General features: G+C 49.3%; 1 protein-coding gene across 1 annotated transcript; it reads left to right on the top strand.

Annotated features, from left to right (window-relative positions):
* Positions 1–932: 932 nt before the first annotated feature.
* Positions 933–17,832, top strand: Rhod (ras homolog family member D). The gene is made up of 5 exons (XM_012948399.2): positions 933–1,080; positions 10,511–10,598; positions 11,527–11,636; positions 16,592–16,726; positions 17,262–17,832. The coding sequence occupies exons 1-5, from the start codon at positions 949–951 to the stop codon at positions 17,427–17,429; spliced, it is 633 nt and encodes a 210-aa protein (XP_012803853.2). The 5' UTR covers positions 933–948; the 3' UTR covers positions 17,430–17,832.

The raw sequence follows: 17,832 nt of genomic DNA, 5'->3' as shown, positions 1-17,832 counted from the left end.
GGGACTGATCTAAAAACCACTCATGGCAACGGCCATATGCCAGAGGCCACTATGAGCAGTTTGGAGATGGAAAGTAAGTGGGGCTGAAGAGACAGCTTAGTGGTTAAGGCGCTTGCCTGCAAAAGCCTAAGGACCCAGGTTTGATTCCCAAGTACCCACATAAACCAGATGCACAAGGGGGCACATGCATCTGTAGTTCATTTGCAGTGGCTGGACGCCACGGTGTGCCCATTCTCTGTCGGTTTCTCTTTCTCTTTCTGTTTCTCTCTTTCTCAAATAAGTAAATAAATAAATACATAAAATAGAAGATTAGGCTCCACCACCCTTTCCCCAGATCACCACCAGCCTAGATGAAACAGGTAGCCAGCCACTTTCATGGAAGCTTCCTGGTGGTGTTTGAGGCGAGTCTGCGGTGCCAATGGCACTTGGGGCATGCCCGAGCCAACACTGCTTTCATCTGACCTATACCAACTGGAGTAGGACTCTGATGGAAATGCACTCAATCATTCATTCACTCATTCATTCGTTCATAGCCATCTCCTTCCCAGGGCAGGTGAGCCAGGTGTCTCCTCTTTCCCAGTTCCCCATCCTCACTCCCCACCCACCCCCATCCCTCTTGTCTTCCCCCCTTGACCACAGCGTGTCTCAGTGTCCGCGCACAGTAGGTGCTGCATAAACGTTCCTTGATTGGCTCAGTGGGTCGCGAGAACAAGGGTCCCACCAGCCTCCCGTGCCTCTTGTCCGGGTCCGGCCTCTCACCTGGGCTTAGGGGCCCCCGCCCCCAGGCCGCCTCCCGCCCCGGTCGCCCCGCTCCCACTTCCTCCCGCCGCCCCGCCCCTTCCACATTCCTGCCCCGCCGGGCCAGCCCCGCGCCGCAGCCCGCCGCCGCCAGCCTGCAGCCCCGCCGCCCCGCTGCTCCGGGCCCGCCGGGTCCTCGGCCCGCCAGGGATGAAGGCGGCCCAGGCCGAGGGCGAGGAGGCGTCGCCCGGCGGGCGCACCGTCAAAGTGGTCGTGGTGGGCGACGGGGGCTGCGGGAAGACGTCGCTGCTCATGGTCTTTGCCGACGGGGCCTTCCCCGAGGTGAGTACCCTCACCGGTGGCCTTGCTCCGCTTCTGCGCTGGGATGCCCCAGGGTTGCCCATCTGCACAGAGATGCCCTGGCTGTGGATGGGCCCAACCCGAAGACTGAGTGGGGGGTGGGGTGTCTCCCATCAGGACCCGAGGTCAAGGGCAGAGCCTTTCTGTCTTTGCTATTAGGAACGAAGCCCCCAGTGATGTTATCTGTAAAGCGGGACCCATGGCACCTACCTGGGAGGGGTGTCACAGAGACTGAATCAGGCCACCTGTGGACAGAGCTGGTCCTAAGACAGCACTTGGTGCCACAACTTGACTAAGAGAGAGTGAAGACTTTGGAGCCAGAATGGCAAGACTCAAGTCATGTCTACCTCTTAGAGCTGTGTGCCCAAGTCGGACCAGTCTCTTACCCTGTTTCCTTAATTGCATCATACTAATGGTAGTGCCCACCTGAGTTGATAGAGGAGAGAGTGAAGTCAAATGCTCAGATGAAAGTTGAAGGACTGGCTGAAAGTTGTCAAATGATGGCTTTCCGGAGAGCCATCTCTTATCCCTCCCTGGCCGCTATGGTGCATATCCTGGGCTCCACCTTGGAGAGGAAGATTGTGCCAGCTCTGGAATCGGGCAGCAGCACTAACACCTCAGCTCTACACTAAAGGAACACTGTGCCCCTCATGACTTGCTTAGTGTCACCCCGCAGCCTCGTGGAGTGGTGGGGTGTTGAGGTTGGTCTGGAGATAGAGTGTATGTTAGGCAGATGGTCAGTTCCTCTGTGTTCTGGGCTCAGCTGACTGGGCCCACTTGGTGGGTGCCTCCTTGGGCCATGTAAAAAGTGCGAATCCTGGGAACCTGTGGGTTTGCCTCCAGCCACACCTCCTCGTCCTTTCCAGTCCCTGCAACCTTCCAGGCTCTGGGGTCGTGCAAGGCTGTGCAGTGTGAAAGCAGAAGCAGGAGACGCCAGCCAGGCAAACATGGCTTGAGCCTTGCCACCCTGTACGGGCAGGCCCTCGCTGGCTTTTTGTTGTTGTTGTTTGTTTTTCGAGTTAGGGTCTCACTCTGGCCCAAGCTGACCTTTGTCTTCCTCTCCTTTGTCTCTTGAAGTCTGCTGGGATTACTGGTGTGCCTCCATGCCCAGCCTCTGGTTTTGTGGCTTCCAGGTCCCCAGATGCTATCCATAGGAATTCCACCATTGTGTCAGGCTGAGAACAGCCCAGGGACTCTGGGGAGGGCACCCAGGAGACTAGGGGTGGGGTGTTAACCACCATCATCCTTGATCAGACATACTAGATGGTGACAGTTGATGTGAGAGCCATGGAAATGGATACCTTGCAGTCCATTAACTGTGTTTCAAAGGACACAGTGGGGTGACAAGAAGGCATACTGGTCACCAGGGGGATAAACAAGGTTCTTCCCTGCCTCTTGGTTTTTTGGGGTTTGTTTTTTTTTTTTTTTTTTTTTTTGGTTTTCCAACGCAGGGTCTCGCTCTACCTCAGGCTGACCTGGAGTTTACTATGTAGTCTCAGGGTGGCCTCGAACTCACAGCGATCCTCCTACCTCTGCCTCCCAAGTGCTGGGATTAAAGGCATGCACTACCACGGCCTCTTAGTTTTTTGAGGAAACAAGGTCTCCCTATGTAACAAGGCTGGTCTCACACTAATATTTCTCCTGCTTCTGTTATCCAAGTGCTAAGATTGGAGGCATGTACCGCCACCTTATCTGTTTGTTTGTTTGTTTGTTTAGTCCAGGCTGTCTTCACATCCATGATCTAGTGCTGGGATTACAGGCATAGAAGCTTTTGGTTTGTTTGTTCTTGTTTTTATCCTTTGTTTGGTTTTTGAGACAGTCTCATGTAACCCAAGCTGACTTGGATTTGCTGTGTAACTGAGAATGATTTTGAATTCTTAATCCTCTTGCCTCTCCAGTGCTGGGATTACAGACATGTGCTACCAAGACTGGCTAAAGGGCTCTTTTCAGTCACATGATTCAAGAGCAGCGATTGTGTACACCTTTAGATCTAGACTCGGCACTTGGGGGGCTGAGGTAGTAGGGTCAATATGAGTTCAAGGCCAGATGGGGCCCTCAGAATAAATTAGTTCTATGTCAACTTAGGCTAGAGTGAGACCCTTCTTTGGGGAAAAAAAAAAAAAAAGATTCAAGAACAGAAAAGCCTTCACTTTACAAATGGGGAAACTGAGGCCAGAAAGGGAGGTCTTGCAAGGGGGCGGACAGCCCTGTGGTGATAAAGCTCCTCTAGAGCTCAGGGGTCCCCACCCCCACCAGGGCATTCTGAAGCCACCAGTGTTCTTTCTGCCAACTGGACCCAGACTCCTCCAAGCAGCTCTGGAAGCCCGGGGAGCCAGTAGCTTGGTGTCCCATCATCCCGGCTTTCCGATAGGCAGCAAAGGACAGACAGCATGCTGGTAATTTGTAGAAACCTCGGTGACCCTCATTGGCTGTGGCTCAACTTCAAGTTCAAGGCAGAGGAAGCAAGATGGGGAGAACTCCTGGGGCAGGCAGGATGCCAGTCCCCGAGCAGTCCCAGGCGGCATTGGCAACACAGCCATTCCCAGTAGGCCAAAGCCCAGTGGCCCACAACACATGAGGCTATGAGATAGTGGGAGCACCCAGTCCTGCCTGAGGAACCCTGACGTCCTTCTGACCTGTGTCCTCATCCCATGAGGGTCCTGCCTGTCTGAACCCTGTGAGGGCAGGCCCAGTCTGGGGCTGAGTCACCTCCGTCGTCCTGGCCCAGCACCGGCCCAGCTTCGTGCTCCTGCTATGTACAACAGATAAGATTAGATGCTTATTGTCCTCATTGGACAAGATAGTGGGTCTTGCCTGGGGGTGGGGGGGGGGTCAAAGAGCATGACAAAAACTCTCCAGCCTCACATTCCATAGTAAGGGAGGGGACATTTCTCAGTCAAACAGGCAACCTACCTCCTTCTGCACACTTCTGATGCTGCTGGTTGAGTTGGTGACCTGAGGAGAGGCAGGTGGCTGGGGACAGAGCCTGGTCTTTGAAGCCAGGCATACCTGCCTTTGTCACTCACCAGCCCTCTAGGATATGGTCTCTGGCTAGTCACTTCCCCCCTCAAGGCCTCCTGAGGATTGTCCTGACATTCTAAGAGGTTCAGCCCATCAGAGATGTTGAAGCAGGCACATTGGAGCCTTAGAGAGCACTGGGTTACAGGCCATTACTCCCCCCTTTTTTTTATTTGCTTTTTAAAAATGTATTTATTTGCAAGCAGAAAGAGGTAGAAAGATAGAAGAGAGACACAGAGAGAGAATGGGTGTACCAGGGCCTCCAGCCACTGCAAAAGAACTTCAGATACATGTACCATTTTGTGCATCTGGGTACTGGAGAATCAAACCAAGGTCATTAAGCTCATTTTTGTTTGTTTGTTTGTTTGTTTTTTCAGGTTTGGTTCTTGCTTTAACCCTGGCTGACCTGGAATTCACAAGTGGCCTGGAATTCCTGGCTATCCTCCTACCTCTGCTGGGATCAAAGGCAGGTGCCATGACATCCAGCTTGCTTTTTTTTTTTTTGGTTTTTTGAGGTAGGGTCTCACTCTGGCCCAGGCTGACCTGGAATTCACCATGGAGTCTCAGGGTGGCCTCGAACTCACAGCGATCCTCCTACCTCTGCCTCCCGAGTGCTGGGATTAAAGGCGTGTGCCACCACGCCCGGCTTTTTTTTTTTTTTTTTTTAAGTAGGGGCTCACTCTAGCCCAGGCTGATCTGAAAATTTCTCCCTCTTTAGCCACAGGCTAGCTACCTCCAGTTTCACCCACAGCCTACCTCAGCCTCCCAAGTGTGGGATTATAGGCTTGGGCTTCTGCAAGGCGCTGACCTGTGTCTCTCAAGAGCTTTGTGGCAAGCCGTCCTGCAGCTCAGACTAGGAGATCCCTCAATGGGGGGCCATGCCGGGAGCTTTGTGCCTGCTTCAGGGCCAAGGCTGGAGGGGAAAGGATGTAGCAACCAAGTTAAGTAGTGAGCATACATGCTGGGTCTTTTCATCCTAAGGAGACTCTCTTGCCCTTTATTTATTTATTTTTTTAATTTATTTGACAGAGAAAGAGAGAGAGAGAGAGAGAGAATGGGCACGCCAGGGCCTCCAGCCACTGCAAACGAACTCCAGACGCATGCGCCCCCTTGTGCATCTGGCTTACGTGGGTCCTGGAGAATCGAAATAGGGTCCTATGGCTTTGCAGGCAAGTGCCTTAACCTCTAAGCCATCCCTCCAACCCACTCTTGCCCTTTAATGAATAAATGACAGTGCTGGCCCAAGATCCATCTGATCTCAAAGCCAATACTCTACCTCCCAGATCGTACTGTCCCCCAGTAAGAAAAGTAGTCCTTATGGGGTGTTGGGTGGTAATTATCATTTATTGTCTATACTTATGAAAGCTATTAATAAAAAGTCAAAAAGACCCAGCACTCGGGAGGCAGAGATAGGAGGATCACCGTCAGTTTGAGGCCACCTTGAGACTCCATAGTGAATTTCAGGTCAGCCTGTGCTAGAGTGAGACCCTACCTCAAAAATCCAGAAAGAAAAGAAAAGAAAAGAAAAGAAAAGAAAAGAAAAGAAAAGAAAAGAAAAGAAAAGAAAAGAAAAGAAAAGGAGTTCTAGGCAGGCCGGGGGTGGTGGTGTGAGCCTGTGTTCCTGTAGGCTCCTGTTAGTAGAAGAAATGACAAGGTGGCAGGTGCTGATGTCTCCAAAGTTGCCCACTCTGCTCTCTACCCCTATGGCTTCCCAAGCACTTTGGATGACATGTTGACCTCTTGCCATGACTGTCCCTCCTACCTGGCTGGGGCCTGGTTAAGAGTCAGGACTGGCAGCAGGTGGACGAGGACAAAGTCCTACTGAGTCACAGGCAGGTGGGGTCCCCACCTAGCCAGGAAGGGAGGAGGACTGGGGTCCACAACACTATGACCTCATCAGCCATCCCTGGACAAGTGATGAAGGCCTACGAGATCTAAGATTCAGGAAGCCAAGCTGGGTGTGGTAACTCATGCCAGTCATCCAAATAGCACTCAGGAGGCTGAGGAAGATTGTAGTGTCTGAGGCCAGCCTGGACAACCTAGTAAGTTATATGCCAGTCTGGGTTACAGAGTGAAGATCTGTCTCAAAAAAGCAAAAACATCTGGGCTGGAGAGATGGCTTAGCAGTTCAGCACTTGCCTGTGAAGCCTAAGGATCCTGGTTCAAGGCTCGAATCCCCAGGAACCACATAAGCCAGATGCACAAGGGGGCGCACGCGTCTGGAGTTCGTTTGCAGTGGCTGGAGGCCCTGGCGCGCCCATTCTCTCTCTCTCTCTGCCTCTTTGTCTGTCTGTCGCTCTCAAATAAATAAATAGAAATAAACAAAATTTTATTTTAAAAATAGCAAATACATGGACTGGGGATTAGTTCAGTTGACAGAGTGTTTGCCTAATATGCATAAATTCCCAGGTTCAACCCCCAGCACGATATAAACCAGATTTTTTATTATTGACGACTTCCATGATTGTAAACAATATCCCATGGTAATTTTCTCCCTCTCCCCACTTTCCCCTTAGAAATTCCGCTCTCCATCATATTCCCTCCCCCTCTCAATCAGTCTCTTTTATTTTGATGTCATCATCTTTTCCTCCTATTATGATGGTCTTGTGTAGTGTCAGGCACTGTGAGGTCATGGATATCCAGGCCATTTTGTGTCTGGAGGAGCACGTTGTAAGGTGTCCTACCCTTCCTTAGGTAGGTTCTTACATTCTTTCTGCCACCTCTTCTGCAATGGATCCTGAGCCTTGGAAGGTGTGATAGAGATATTTCAGTGCTGAGCACCCTCTGTCATTAAACCAGACTTATAATTTTATTTATTTATTTATGATAGAGAAAGAGAATAGGCATGTGCCACCCTGTGCTTCTGGCTCTATGTGGATACTGGGAATTGAACCCAGGTCCTTATGCTTTGTAGGCAAGTGCCTTAATTGCTGAGCTATTTCTCCAGCACCCCTCCACCCGCGCTTTTTTTTTTTTGGTGTTTTGAGGTAGGGTCTCACTCTGGCTCGGGCTGGCCTGGAATTCACTATGTAGTCTCAGGGCAGCCTCGAACTCATAGCGATTCACCTACTTCTCTCTCCCAAGTGCTGAGATTAAAGGCATGTGCCACCACACCCGGCTCCCCCTCCTTTTTAATTATTTAATTTATGAAAGAGAAAGGGAAATAATCGGATTTATTAGTACACACTTGTAATCTCAGTACTTAGAAGGATCAGAAGTTCAAGGTCTCCTCAGGGACAGGGAAGATGGCTCAGAGATGAAAGATGCTTGCTTACAAAGCCTACCAGCCTGAGTTTAATTCCCAGATATCCACATACAACCAGATGTACAAAGTGGCACATGGATCTGGAATTCCTTTGCACTGGCAAGAAGCTCTGGCACACCCATACACACATACTCGCTCTCTCGTTCTGCTCATAAAAAAATATGTTTAAAAATATATATATAAGTTCAGGTCATCAAGTTCATTCGACTTTATCTTTTTTATTTTATTTCATTTGTTATTTGCAAACAGAGAGAGAGGGAGAGAGATAGAGAGAAGACAGACATAGAGAGAATGGGCCATGCCAGATCCTCTAGCTACTGCAAACGAACTCCAGACGCATGTGCCCCTTATGCACCTGGTTTATGTGAGTCCTGGAGAATCAAACCTAGGTCCTGTGGCTTTGCAGGCAAATGCCTTAACTGCTAAGCCATCTCTCCAGCCCCTAGATCTTTTTTGTTTGCTTGTTTTATTTTATTTTATTATTTATTTATTTATTTTATTTATTTATTTATTTTTTTGGTTTTTCGAGGTAGGGTCTTACTCTAGCCCAGGCTGACCTGGAATTCAGTATGTAGTCTCAGGGTGGCCTCAAACTCACAGCAATCCTCCTACCTCTGCCTCTTGAGTGCTGGGATTAAAGGTGTGAGCCACCACGTCCAGCTGCTTGTTTTATTTTGTTTTTTTGAGGTAGGGTCTCACTCTAACCCAGGCTGACCTGGAGTTTGGGGACACCCTGTGACTACATAATGAATTGCTGATCAGCCTGGGCCAGAGTGAGACCCTACTAAAAAAAAAAAAAAAAAAGAAAAGAAAAAAAGCCAGGCATAGTTGCACAATTCTTTAATCCCAGTACTCAGGAGGCAGAGGTAGGAGGATTACTGTGAGTTCAAGGCCATCGTGAGACTACATAGGGTCACATTTCAAGAGGCTGAGAGGAACCAGGCATGATAGTACTCACCTTTAATCCCAGCAATTGAGAAACCAAGGTGAGAGGATTGCTGTGAGTTTGAGGCCAGCCTGGAGCTAGAGTTCCAGATCAACCTGGGGTAGATACAGTGAGACTCTTCCCTGAAAATAAATAAATAAATAAATCCAAAAAATAAAACAAGTTGGCCTTGAACTCACTGTAATCTTCCTATCTCAGACTCCTGGGTGCTGGGATTAACGGCGTGAGCCACCACACCTGGCAAAACTTTTTTTTTTTTCGAGGTAGGGTCTCACTATTTAGCCCTGGCTAACCTGGGATTCACTATGTAGTCTCAGGCTGGCCTCAAATTCACAGCAATCCTACCTCTGCCTCCTGAGTGCTGGGATTAAGGGAGTGCACCACCACTCCTAGCTAAAACATTTTTTAAAGCTAGGTATGGATTACATACCTTTGATCCCAATACTTAGAATTTGGAGACAGAAGGATAAGGAGAGTTCAAGGACAATTTTGCTTTTATAGAAATTTCAAGGGCTAGAGAGATGGCTTCGCGGTGAAGCGCTTGCCTGTGAAGCCTAAGGACCCCGGGTCAAGGCTCGACTCCCCAGGACCCACGTTAGCCAGATGCACAAGGGGGCGTGCGCGTCTGGAGTTCATTTGTAGTGGCTGGAGGTACTGGCGTGCCCATTCTTTCTCTCTATCTGCCTCTTTCTCTGTCTGTTGCTGTCAAATAAATGAATAAAAATTTAAAAAAAAAGAAATTTCAAGACTAGCCTGGACTACATAAATCCTGTCTCAAAAAAAATTTTTTTTAATTTTTTTAAATTTTTATTTGAAAGTGACCGGCATAGAGAGAAAGAGGGAGAGAGAGCAAGAATGGGCGCACCAGGGCCTCCAGCCACTACAAACAAACTCCAGATGTGTGCGCCCCCTTGTGCATCTGGCTAACGTGGGTCCTGGGGAATCAAGCCTCAAACCAGGGTCCTTAGGCTTCACAGGCAAGCGCTTAACCACTAAGCCATCTCTCCAGCCCTCAAAAAAAAAATTCTTTAAAGGTTGATAGACATAGGAAAGACCCCAAGAGCTTGAGTCTTATTCATTGCATGTTCCTCAGTGTACAGAGTTGGGCCTAGAGAAGGTGTTAGTGTTGCTGAATGGGTATATTCAGGAAAGGAAAAGGGCTAGATTGTCATTCCAGGAAGAGGGGAGAGCATGCATGAAGGCACAGACATGGGAGGTCCCCTGTGTAGGGGGACAAAGCTTATACCAGTAGCTGCATCTATAGGCGCTTGTTTTGTGCCAGGTCATGTGCCAAGAACTCTATATGGAAGAACCCACGGATTCTTCTCTACCCCTACCATGGGAATGTTGATCTTCTGCTTTCATAGTCAAGGGAAACAAGCAAGACATGGTGGCACACACCTTTAAGCCCAGCACTTGGGAGGTAAAGATAGAAGAAGGATTGCCGTAAGTTTGAGGCTAGCCTGAGACTATATAGTGAATTCCAGGCCAGCTTGGACTAGAGTGAAACCCTACCTCAAAACTCCTCCTCCCCCCCCCCCCGCAAAAAAAGAAAGAAAGGAGTCATTAGAATAAGGAAAAGCCTAGACAACACACCACCACCATCAAAAAACAACACTAAGTGGTAAGCAGAACCCACAAAAGAAACAGATGGAGGGGCCAGAGAAGTTGAAAGCAACCCAAAAGAACGTGACAACCTGAAATCAAAGAAGAAAACTTCCAGAAGGAAGGCATAATTTGTCACTACTGGCAAAAAAAAAAAAGCAACAGTGAGGTAGCAGTTAGAACAACTGGACTTAGCAAGACAGCCATTGACACACATGGGCTCAAGAGAAGGCTTAGCAGTTAAGGCACTTGCTTGCAAAGCCTAAGGACCCAGGTTTGATTCTCCAGTAACCATGTAAGCCAGATGCACAAGGTGGTGCATGTGTCTGGAATTTGTTTGCAGTGGCTGGAGCCCCTGGTGTGCCTATTCTCTGTCTGACTCTCGCTGACTCTCAAATAAATAAATGAAAATAAGGAAACACACACACACAAACAATCAAGGATAACAAATCCTGAGAAGGTGAGAACCTTGCCAACATCAGATTTTAGGGGCTATGTGCAGATGTGCAGCATTTCTGGAGTGTCTGTTCCACCCCACACTGCTCTGAAGCTTCCTCGTCTCTTCCCTTCTTCCTCAGAGCTACACCCCGACAGTGTTTGAGCGGTACACCGTCAATCTGCAGGTGAAGGGTAAACCTGTTCAGCTCCAAATCTGGGACACAGCAGGTGGGTGTGAAGCTGGGGGAGGAAAGGGGAGGAGGAGTTTCTGGGGTTCCAGGTGCCTAGAATGGAGTCCTTTTCCCTTCTGAGCCAAGGAAGCCAACCAGTCTTTAGGGAAAGGCATGGGTAGGACAGGGGAGCCCCAGGAATTCTGGTTCCCCCTTAGCTCCTATACCTGTGTCTGTCAGCTTCTCTACCCTGGGCCAGCCCCTGAGTCCTGGAGACAAGCAGGGATGAACTGATGCTGGCTTCCCAAGCTTTGTATTCTGGGTTTAGCTTCTGTAAACCTTTGACCTTGACCTCTGCTCTCTGGACTCCTTGTCTTTCCACAAGGGTGAGCTCAAAGCTGAACTCAGGGGTGGGGAGATGAGTCTGTTGTGCTGGCTTGCAAAGCCTGATGGCCCTGATTTGATTCCCCAATACCCATGTAAAGCCAGATGCACAACATGGTGCACACCTCTAGAGTTCATTTGTGGTGGCAAGAGCCCCTCATATGCATGCCCATTCTCTCCCCTTCTCTGTTTCTCTCAAATAAATAAAAGAAAAGATACTGAACTCAAGGAATCCCATAGTTCTCTTCCTTTCAACAGGCTCTCCAACCCTTTGGTGGGGGACCCTTCTTCCTCACCCCCCAAGCTCAGGGCAAAGCTGGTTCCTGGTGGAATGGGTTTTACCTCCTCCAGGCTGTCCTAGGCCCAGCCCCTCCCTTGCCCTCATTCCTTCCAAAACAGTCTCCCAGCAACAGTCCCTCAAGTCCAGGTTGGCACATACCACAGGTAGGCCGGGTAAGCGTTGACCCAAGGGGATGTCCACATGAGGCATAAAACTAGGCCCTGCTCTCCAGCAGCTTCTGTGTGCTGGGGTGAACTCCCTGATGTTGGGGAGATGCTGGCAGATGGCCTGCCGAGAGTGACCCCTGCCCTGTTCTGCCTAGGGCAAGACGACTATGACCGCCTTCGGCCCCTGTTCTACCCTGATGCCAGCGTCCTACTCCTCTGCTTTGACGTCACCAGTCCAAACAGCTTTGACAACGTCTCTAACAGGGTAGGTGCCAGGGTGAGGGAGACACAGGTCCCATTAGCCAGGCTACTTTTTGTTATTGTTGTTGTTGTTTTTTGTTTTTCCTGGTAGGGTCTCACTCTAGCTCAGGCTGACTTGGAATTCTCAGGGTGGCCTCGAACTCATGGCGATCCTCCTACCTCTGCCTCCTGAGTTCTGGGATTAAAGGCGTGCGCCACCACGCCCGGCTCAGACTGCTTTTGTTCTCCACCATTGACCTTGCCAGCTGTCAGAGCTTGGCACGCCCTAGATGACTGAAGTTCAATGCCTTTGGTATATGCATGGGGAAAAGTTGAAGCCCAGAAAAGGGTAGTGACTTGCTTAGGGTCACACAGGAATATGGTGGGCAAGGTTTGCTCACTGGCCTCCATACCAGTCAGTGGCTGCATGCTTGCCTTTGACTATAGACTCAGAACACCAGCTCTTTCCCTTGTGACTCTGCTATGAATGCTGGGTGACTAGGCTGGTCTCCCCCCAGCCTAGACCCTCCTGGAGATTGCATGAATTGTACAGTCAAATTCTGGCAGCTCTCAGCACCCCATTCCAGGATGCCCCAGTCATATGGGAGTCCTAAGGTTGCCTACTGGGGTCAAAGATATTGTCTTGAATTCCTCTGTGTTATCCATGAGGCAGCCCCTCTTACCCACTGCTGCCAAGGCTTCTGAGCAACATATTGTAAGGATCCTGTAGGAGTTGCAAGTCAGTTAGGTAGGGTACAGGGTGGCTACCCAAGGAATAAGGGCCTTTTATCCCTGGGGTGTTAGCAATGACAGTAATAAGGATGGCAGTGGCAGCAACATTCATTAAAAACTTAAGCCAGGTGTGATGGCACACGTCTTTAATCCCGGCACTTGGGAGGCAGAGGTAAGAAAATTGCTGCGAGTTCAAGGCCACCCTGAGACTCCATAGTGAATTCCAGGTCAGCCTGGGCTAGAGTGAGACCCTACCTCAGAAAAAAAAAAAAAAAACTTAGCCCACAGTAGGCACTGTGCATTATTTGCTCTTTTTCTCCCCCTCCTCCCCGGAACTCATTATGTAATCTCAGGATGGCCTTGAACTCACATCAATCCTCCCACCTCAGCCTCCCCAATGCTGGGATTAAAGGCAGACATCACCACACCCAACTCATTATTATTTTTAAAAAATAGTAAACTGGGTGTGGTAGCGCATGCCTCAAAAAACCAAAAAAAGGGGGTGGGGAGGGAGGGAATTACCATGGGATATATTTTGTAATCATGGAAAATGTTAATAAAAATTTAAAAAAAAATTCAAATATTGGAGAGATGCCCCATTGGTTAAGCAGTTAAGGTGATTACCTGTAAAGCCTAACAACTTGGGTTTGATTCCCCAGTACCCACATAAAGCCAGATGCACAAGCCAGACATGCACACCTTTAATCCCAGCACTTGGGAGGCAGAGGTAGGGGGAGTGCTGTGAGTTTGAGGCCACCCTGAGATTACATAGTAAATTCCAGGTCAGCCTGAGCTAGAGAAACCCTAACTCGGGGGTGGGGGAGAGTCAGATGCACCAAGTGGTGCATGCATCAAGAGTTTGTTTGCAGCAGCTGGAAGTCCTTGCATGCCCATTCATTCTCTCTCTCTCTCCTTGCAAATAAATGAATAATTTTTTTTTTCTTGTTTGGTTTTTCGTGGTAAGATCTCACACTGGCCCAGGTTGGCCTGGAATTCACTATGTAGTCTCAGGGTGGCCTTGAACTCATGGCAATCCCCCTACCACTGCCTCCCAAGTGCTGTTTTGCTTTCTTCCTGTCTTTCTTTCTTTCTTTCTTTTTTTAATGTTTTTTTTTTTGTTCATTTTTATTTATTTATTTGAGAGAGACAGAGAGAAAGAGGCAGAGAGAATGGGTGCACCAGGGCTTCCAGCCACTGCAAACGAACTCCAGACGCATGTGCCCCCTTGTGCATCTGGCTAATGTGGGTCCTGGGGAATGGAGCCTTGAACTGGGGTCCTTAGGCTTCACAGGCAAGCGTTTAACCACTAAGCCATCTCTCCAGCTCTTTTTCTTTCTTTTTATGAGAGAGAGAGCAAGAGAGAATGGGTGCACCAGGACCTCCAGCCACTGAAATTGAACTCCAGACGTGTGTACCACCTTGTGTGCATGTGCGACCTTGTGCGCTTGCATCATCTTGTGCGTCTGGTTTATGTGGAATCTGGAGAGTCAAACTCATGTCCTTAGGCTTCACAAGTACCTTAACTGTAAAACCATTTCTCCAGTCTGAAAATATTTTCTTTCTTTTTTTTTTTTTCCAGGGTACGGTTTCACCCTAGCCCAAACTGACCTGGAATTCACTATGTAGCTATGTAGTTTCAGGGTGGCCTTGAATTTAGTGATCCTCCTACCACAGCCTCCCTAATGCTGGGACTGGAAGCATGTGCCACCACCCCTGGCGGAAAGTATTTTCTTTTCTTTGTTTTTGTTTTTTTTAAACATATTTTTTTTATTTATTTATTCATTTGAGAGAGTGTGCAAGAGAAAGAGGCAGACAGAGAGAGAGAGAGAGAATGGGTGTGCCAAGGCCTCCAGCCGCTGCAAACGAATTCCAGACGCATGCACCCCCTTGTGCATATGGCTTACCTGGATCCTGGGGAACTGAACCGAGGTCCTTTGGCTTTGCAGGCAAGTACCTTAATTGCTAAACCATCTCTCCAGCCCCTGTTTGAACTTTATTAAGAAAATATTTTCTGGGGTTCTGCAGTTCAATCCCCCAGGACCCTCATAAGCCAGATGCATCAGGTGGTACATGCATCTGGAATTTGTTTGCAGTGGCTAGAATACCTGATGCACCCATTCTCTCTTTCTCTATCTGCCCCCTCCAAATAAATAAATAAGTAAATAAAGTTTAAGCTGGGTGTGGTGATGCACACCTTTAGTCCCAGCACTCAGGAGGCAGAGGTAGGAGGATTGCCATGAGTTTGAGGCCATCCTGAGACTACATAGTGAATTCTAGGTTAGCCTGGGTTAGATCAAGATCCTACCTTGGCCGGGTGTGGTGGCGCACGCCTTTAATCCCAGTACTTGGGAGGCAGAGGTAGGAGGATCACCGTGAGTTCAAGGCCACCCTGAGACTCCATAGTGAATTCCAGGTCAGCCTGAGCTACACTGAGACTCTACCTCGAAAAACCAAAAAAAAAAAAAAAAGATCCTACCTTGAAAAAAAAACAAAACAAAAAAGTTCAAATGCATGAGTCTTTGGAGAGCATTGCATTCAAATTGCCACATTTAGGTAGGATACAGCCAGGGACCCAAGGAGGCCATCAGAAAGCCAAAACTGCTAGCAAGGAGGAGACCACCAGTCTAGCCCTTAGAGAAGAGGGGTGAGCTGGGGAAAGCAGGGGAGCCAGGAAAGTGGGTGCTGAGTCCAGCACCAACTGCAGTGAAGAAGGGATGATCCTGGTGCCAAAGTTCCTACAGGCTCAACCCAGGTGAGGATTCACTGTTGGGTTCAGAAGAGCCACCCAAAGGGCCTGGGGAGATGGCTCAGTGGTTAAGGCACTTGCCTGCAAAGCCTAAGGATCCAGATTTGATTCCTCTGTGCCCATATAAAGCCATATGTACAAGGTGGAGCATATGTCTGGAGTTTGCAGTGGCTAGAGGCCCTGGCACACGCATTCTCTCTCTCTCTCTCTGTGCCTCTTTCACTCTCTCTCAAATACATAAATAAAATATTTTTTAAAAAAGCTAGGCATCGTGGCTCATGCCTTTAATTCCAAAACTCAAGAGGCAAAGGTAGGAGGATGGCTATGAGTTCAAGGCCAACCTGAAACTACATAATGAATTCCAGGTCAGCCTGAGTTAGGGCAAGACCCTTCCTCGGGTGGAAAAAAAAATCCACCCAGGAGCCCTTTCCCTAGGATGGCCATTAGTGGACATGGAGAGACTACTCTACTTAGGCTCCATTTGGCTCCAGGAGCTGGACCATTCTGCTAGCTTTCCTGAGCAGGATCCCTAGGCCACCGTACACTCCTCGGGGTGGAAAGCCACCTCTGCATCTCCAGTACCCTAGCTGTGTGGTCCAAGCTAAAATAACCAGGCCTTGGTGGCTTCCTATTCTATAGCACAGCCACACAGGAGGAACTCTCCCTCAATAGGCCAACAACTGTTGAGGCAGGGAGCTGCTGCAACCATATGTAAGTATATTTTATGTGTGTATGATGTACATGCATGTGCATATGTATGTTCATGTGTATGTGAGTGCAAGTGTGTACACATGTGAAGGCCGGAGGCTGACATTGGATGACTTTCTCTGTTGCTCTCCTGCTTATTCTTTGAGACAGGGTCTCAAACTGAACTTGGAGCTCACCAATTTGGCTATTCTTGCTAACCAGTGAGCCCTAGGGGTTCCCTGACTCTAAACATATACGTATGTGGCCCAGTTTGAAGGAACCCATAGGAGCTCTGTCCTTGCGGAGGAGTTGAGCCCCACTCACTGTGTTCAACTCCTGCCATTTCCAGCTGTGTGACCAAGGTGTCAGTAACTGAAACTACAGAACCTGCCATTAGAGCATGTAAATTAAATTCTTTTTTTTTTTTTTTGAGGCTCTCACTCTAGCCCAGGCTGACCTAAGGAGCTCACTCTGTATCCCAAGCTGGCCTTGAACTCAGTGATCCTCCTACCTCAGCCTCAGTACAAGGATTAAAAGCATGCACCACCGAAGGGCATGTAAATTCTTTTGGTTTTTCGACGTAGGGTCTCACTCCAGCTCAGGCTGACCTGGAATTCACTATCTAGTCTCAGGGTGGCCTCGAACTCACAGCAATCCTCCTACCTCTGCCTCCTGAGTGCTGGGATTAAAGGCGTGCAGCACCACGCCCAGCTCGTAAATTCTCATCATTGGTGTTCTAACCATGGAGCAGGAGAGCACCCCACTGAGGATAGAACTCCCCTGTGATGGTTCACACATAGCCCTGCCCCTTGCAGTGGTACCCGGAGGTGACACATTTCTGCAAGGGAGTGCCCATCATTGTCGTGGGCTGCAAGACGGACCTGCGCAAGGATAAGGTGCTGGTGAACAAGCTGCGGAAAAATGGGTTGGAGCCCGTGACCTACCACAGGGTAGGAAGCCAACTGGGGTGGGGGGGGAGTTTGTGGAGGGGAGGGCAGATACTTGGGGAAAGGGATCTCAGGATAGCTGTCCCCTGTGTCACATGTGTTAGCACACTCAGGGCTCCTGGAAGCTGTCAGGAGGGGTCAAGAGCTACCAGGACTTGGAAGTGGTACCCAGAAACGCTCCAGAAGGAAGAACAAGGACTGTGAATAGAAGTCAGTCTTGCCCACCCACTTCACAGATGGGGACCCTGAGGCCCATGTTATTTAGTCTGTGGGCTCCTCTCTGCAGCATATGGGTAATGGAAAGTTAGCTAATTGAATTGAGTGGCAATGATCCAGCCTGAGGTAGGAAACACAATTAAGTTCATGTAAATGTTTGATCAATCAAACACATTGGCACTGAGGGTGCCCTAGAAAAGCCCCGCCTTCCATCCTTGTCTGCAAGACTCATGATATGACCAAGAAGGCCACGGGGAGGGAGGATACAAGGGCCACCCTGTAACCCCAACTCATTGAAACCCTGTCTGTCTCTCCCCATCAGGGCCAAGATATGGCAAGATCTGTGGGCGCAGTGGCTTATCTTGAATGTTCTGCCCGACTTCATAACAACGTCCAAGCTGTCTTCCAGGAGGCAGCTGAGGTAGCTCTCAGCAGCCGTAGTCGCAACTTCTGGCGGCGGATTACTCGGAACTTTTGCGTAGTGACCTGACTGGCTTTGAGCCCATCCTTCCACCCACTGCCCCAGCAGCTAGAGAAAGACCCAGGTGCTGACCTTCTGCCCCATTGGCTGGGCTGGACCCAGTCCCAGACTGGGCTAATAGAACTACACTTCCACATATGGGGTCCACTGAGACCAGGCCCTGGGGTCTGGGAACCCTGGACTAAGGGAGTTCCCAGGTCCCCAACTCTGGAACCAGGAACAGAAGTCCAGAGCCCAGCCCTGAACCAGGATCCTGGTGAGGTCTGTGCAGCCTTATCTGGCACCATCTGGTGGTGGTTCCAGAAATTGCACCCATAGGATCTGAGGTTTTTAACATCCCACACCTTGCCCCTTTCCTTTCTTCCTATTCATCCTGTTCGTAAGTGTTACAACAAAATGACATCACATGTTA

The sequence above is a fragment of the Jaculus jaculus genome, chromosome 1 (assembly GCF_020740685.1).
Source record: "Jaculus jaculus isolate mJacJac1 chromosome 1, mJacJac1.mat.Y.cur, whole genome shotgun sequence".
NCBI classification, from domain to species: domain Eukaryota; kingdom Metazoa; phylum Chordata; class Mammalia; order Rodentia; family Dipodidae; genus Jaculus; species Jaculus jaculus.
This window is presented reverse-complemented; position numbering and strand designations above follow the sequence as displayed.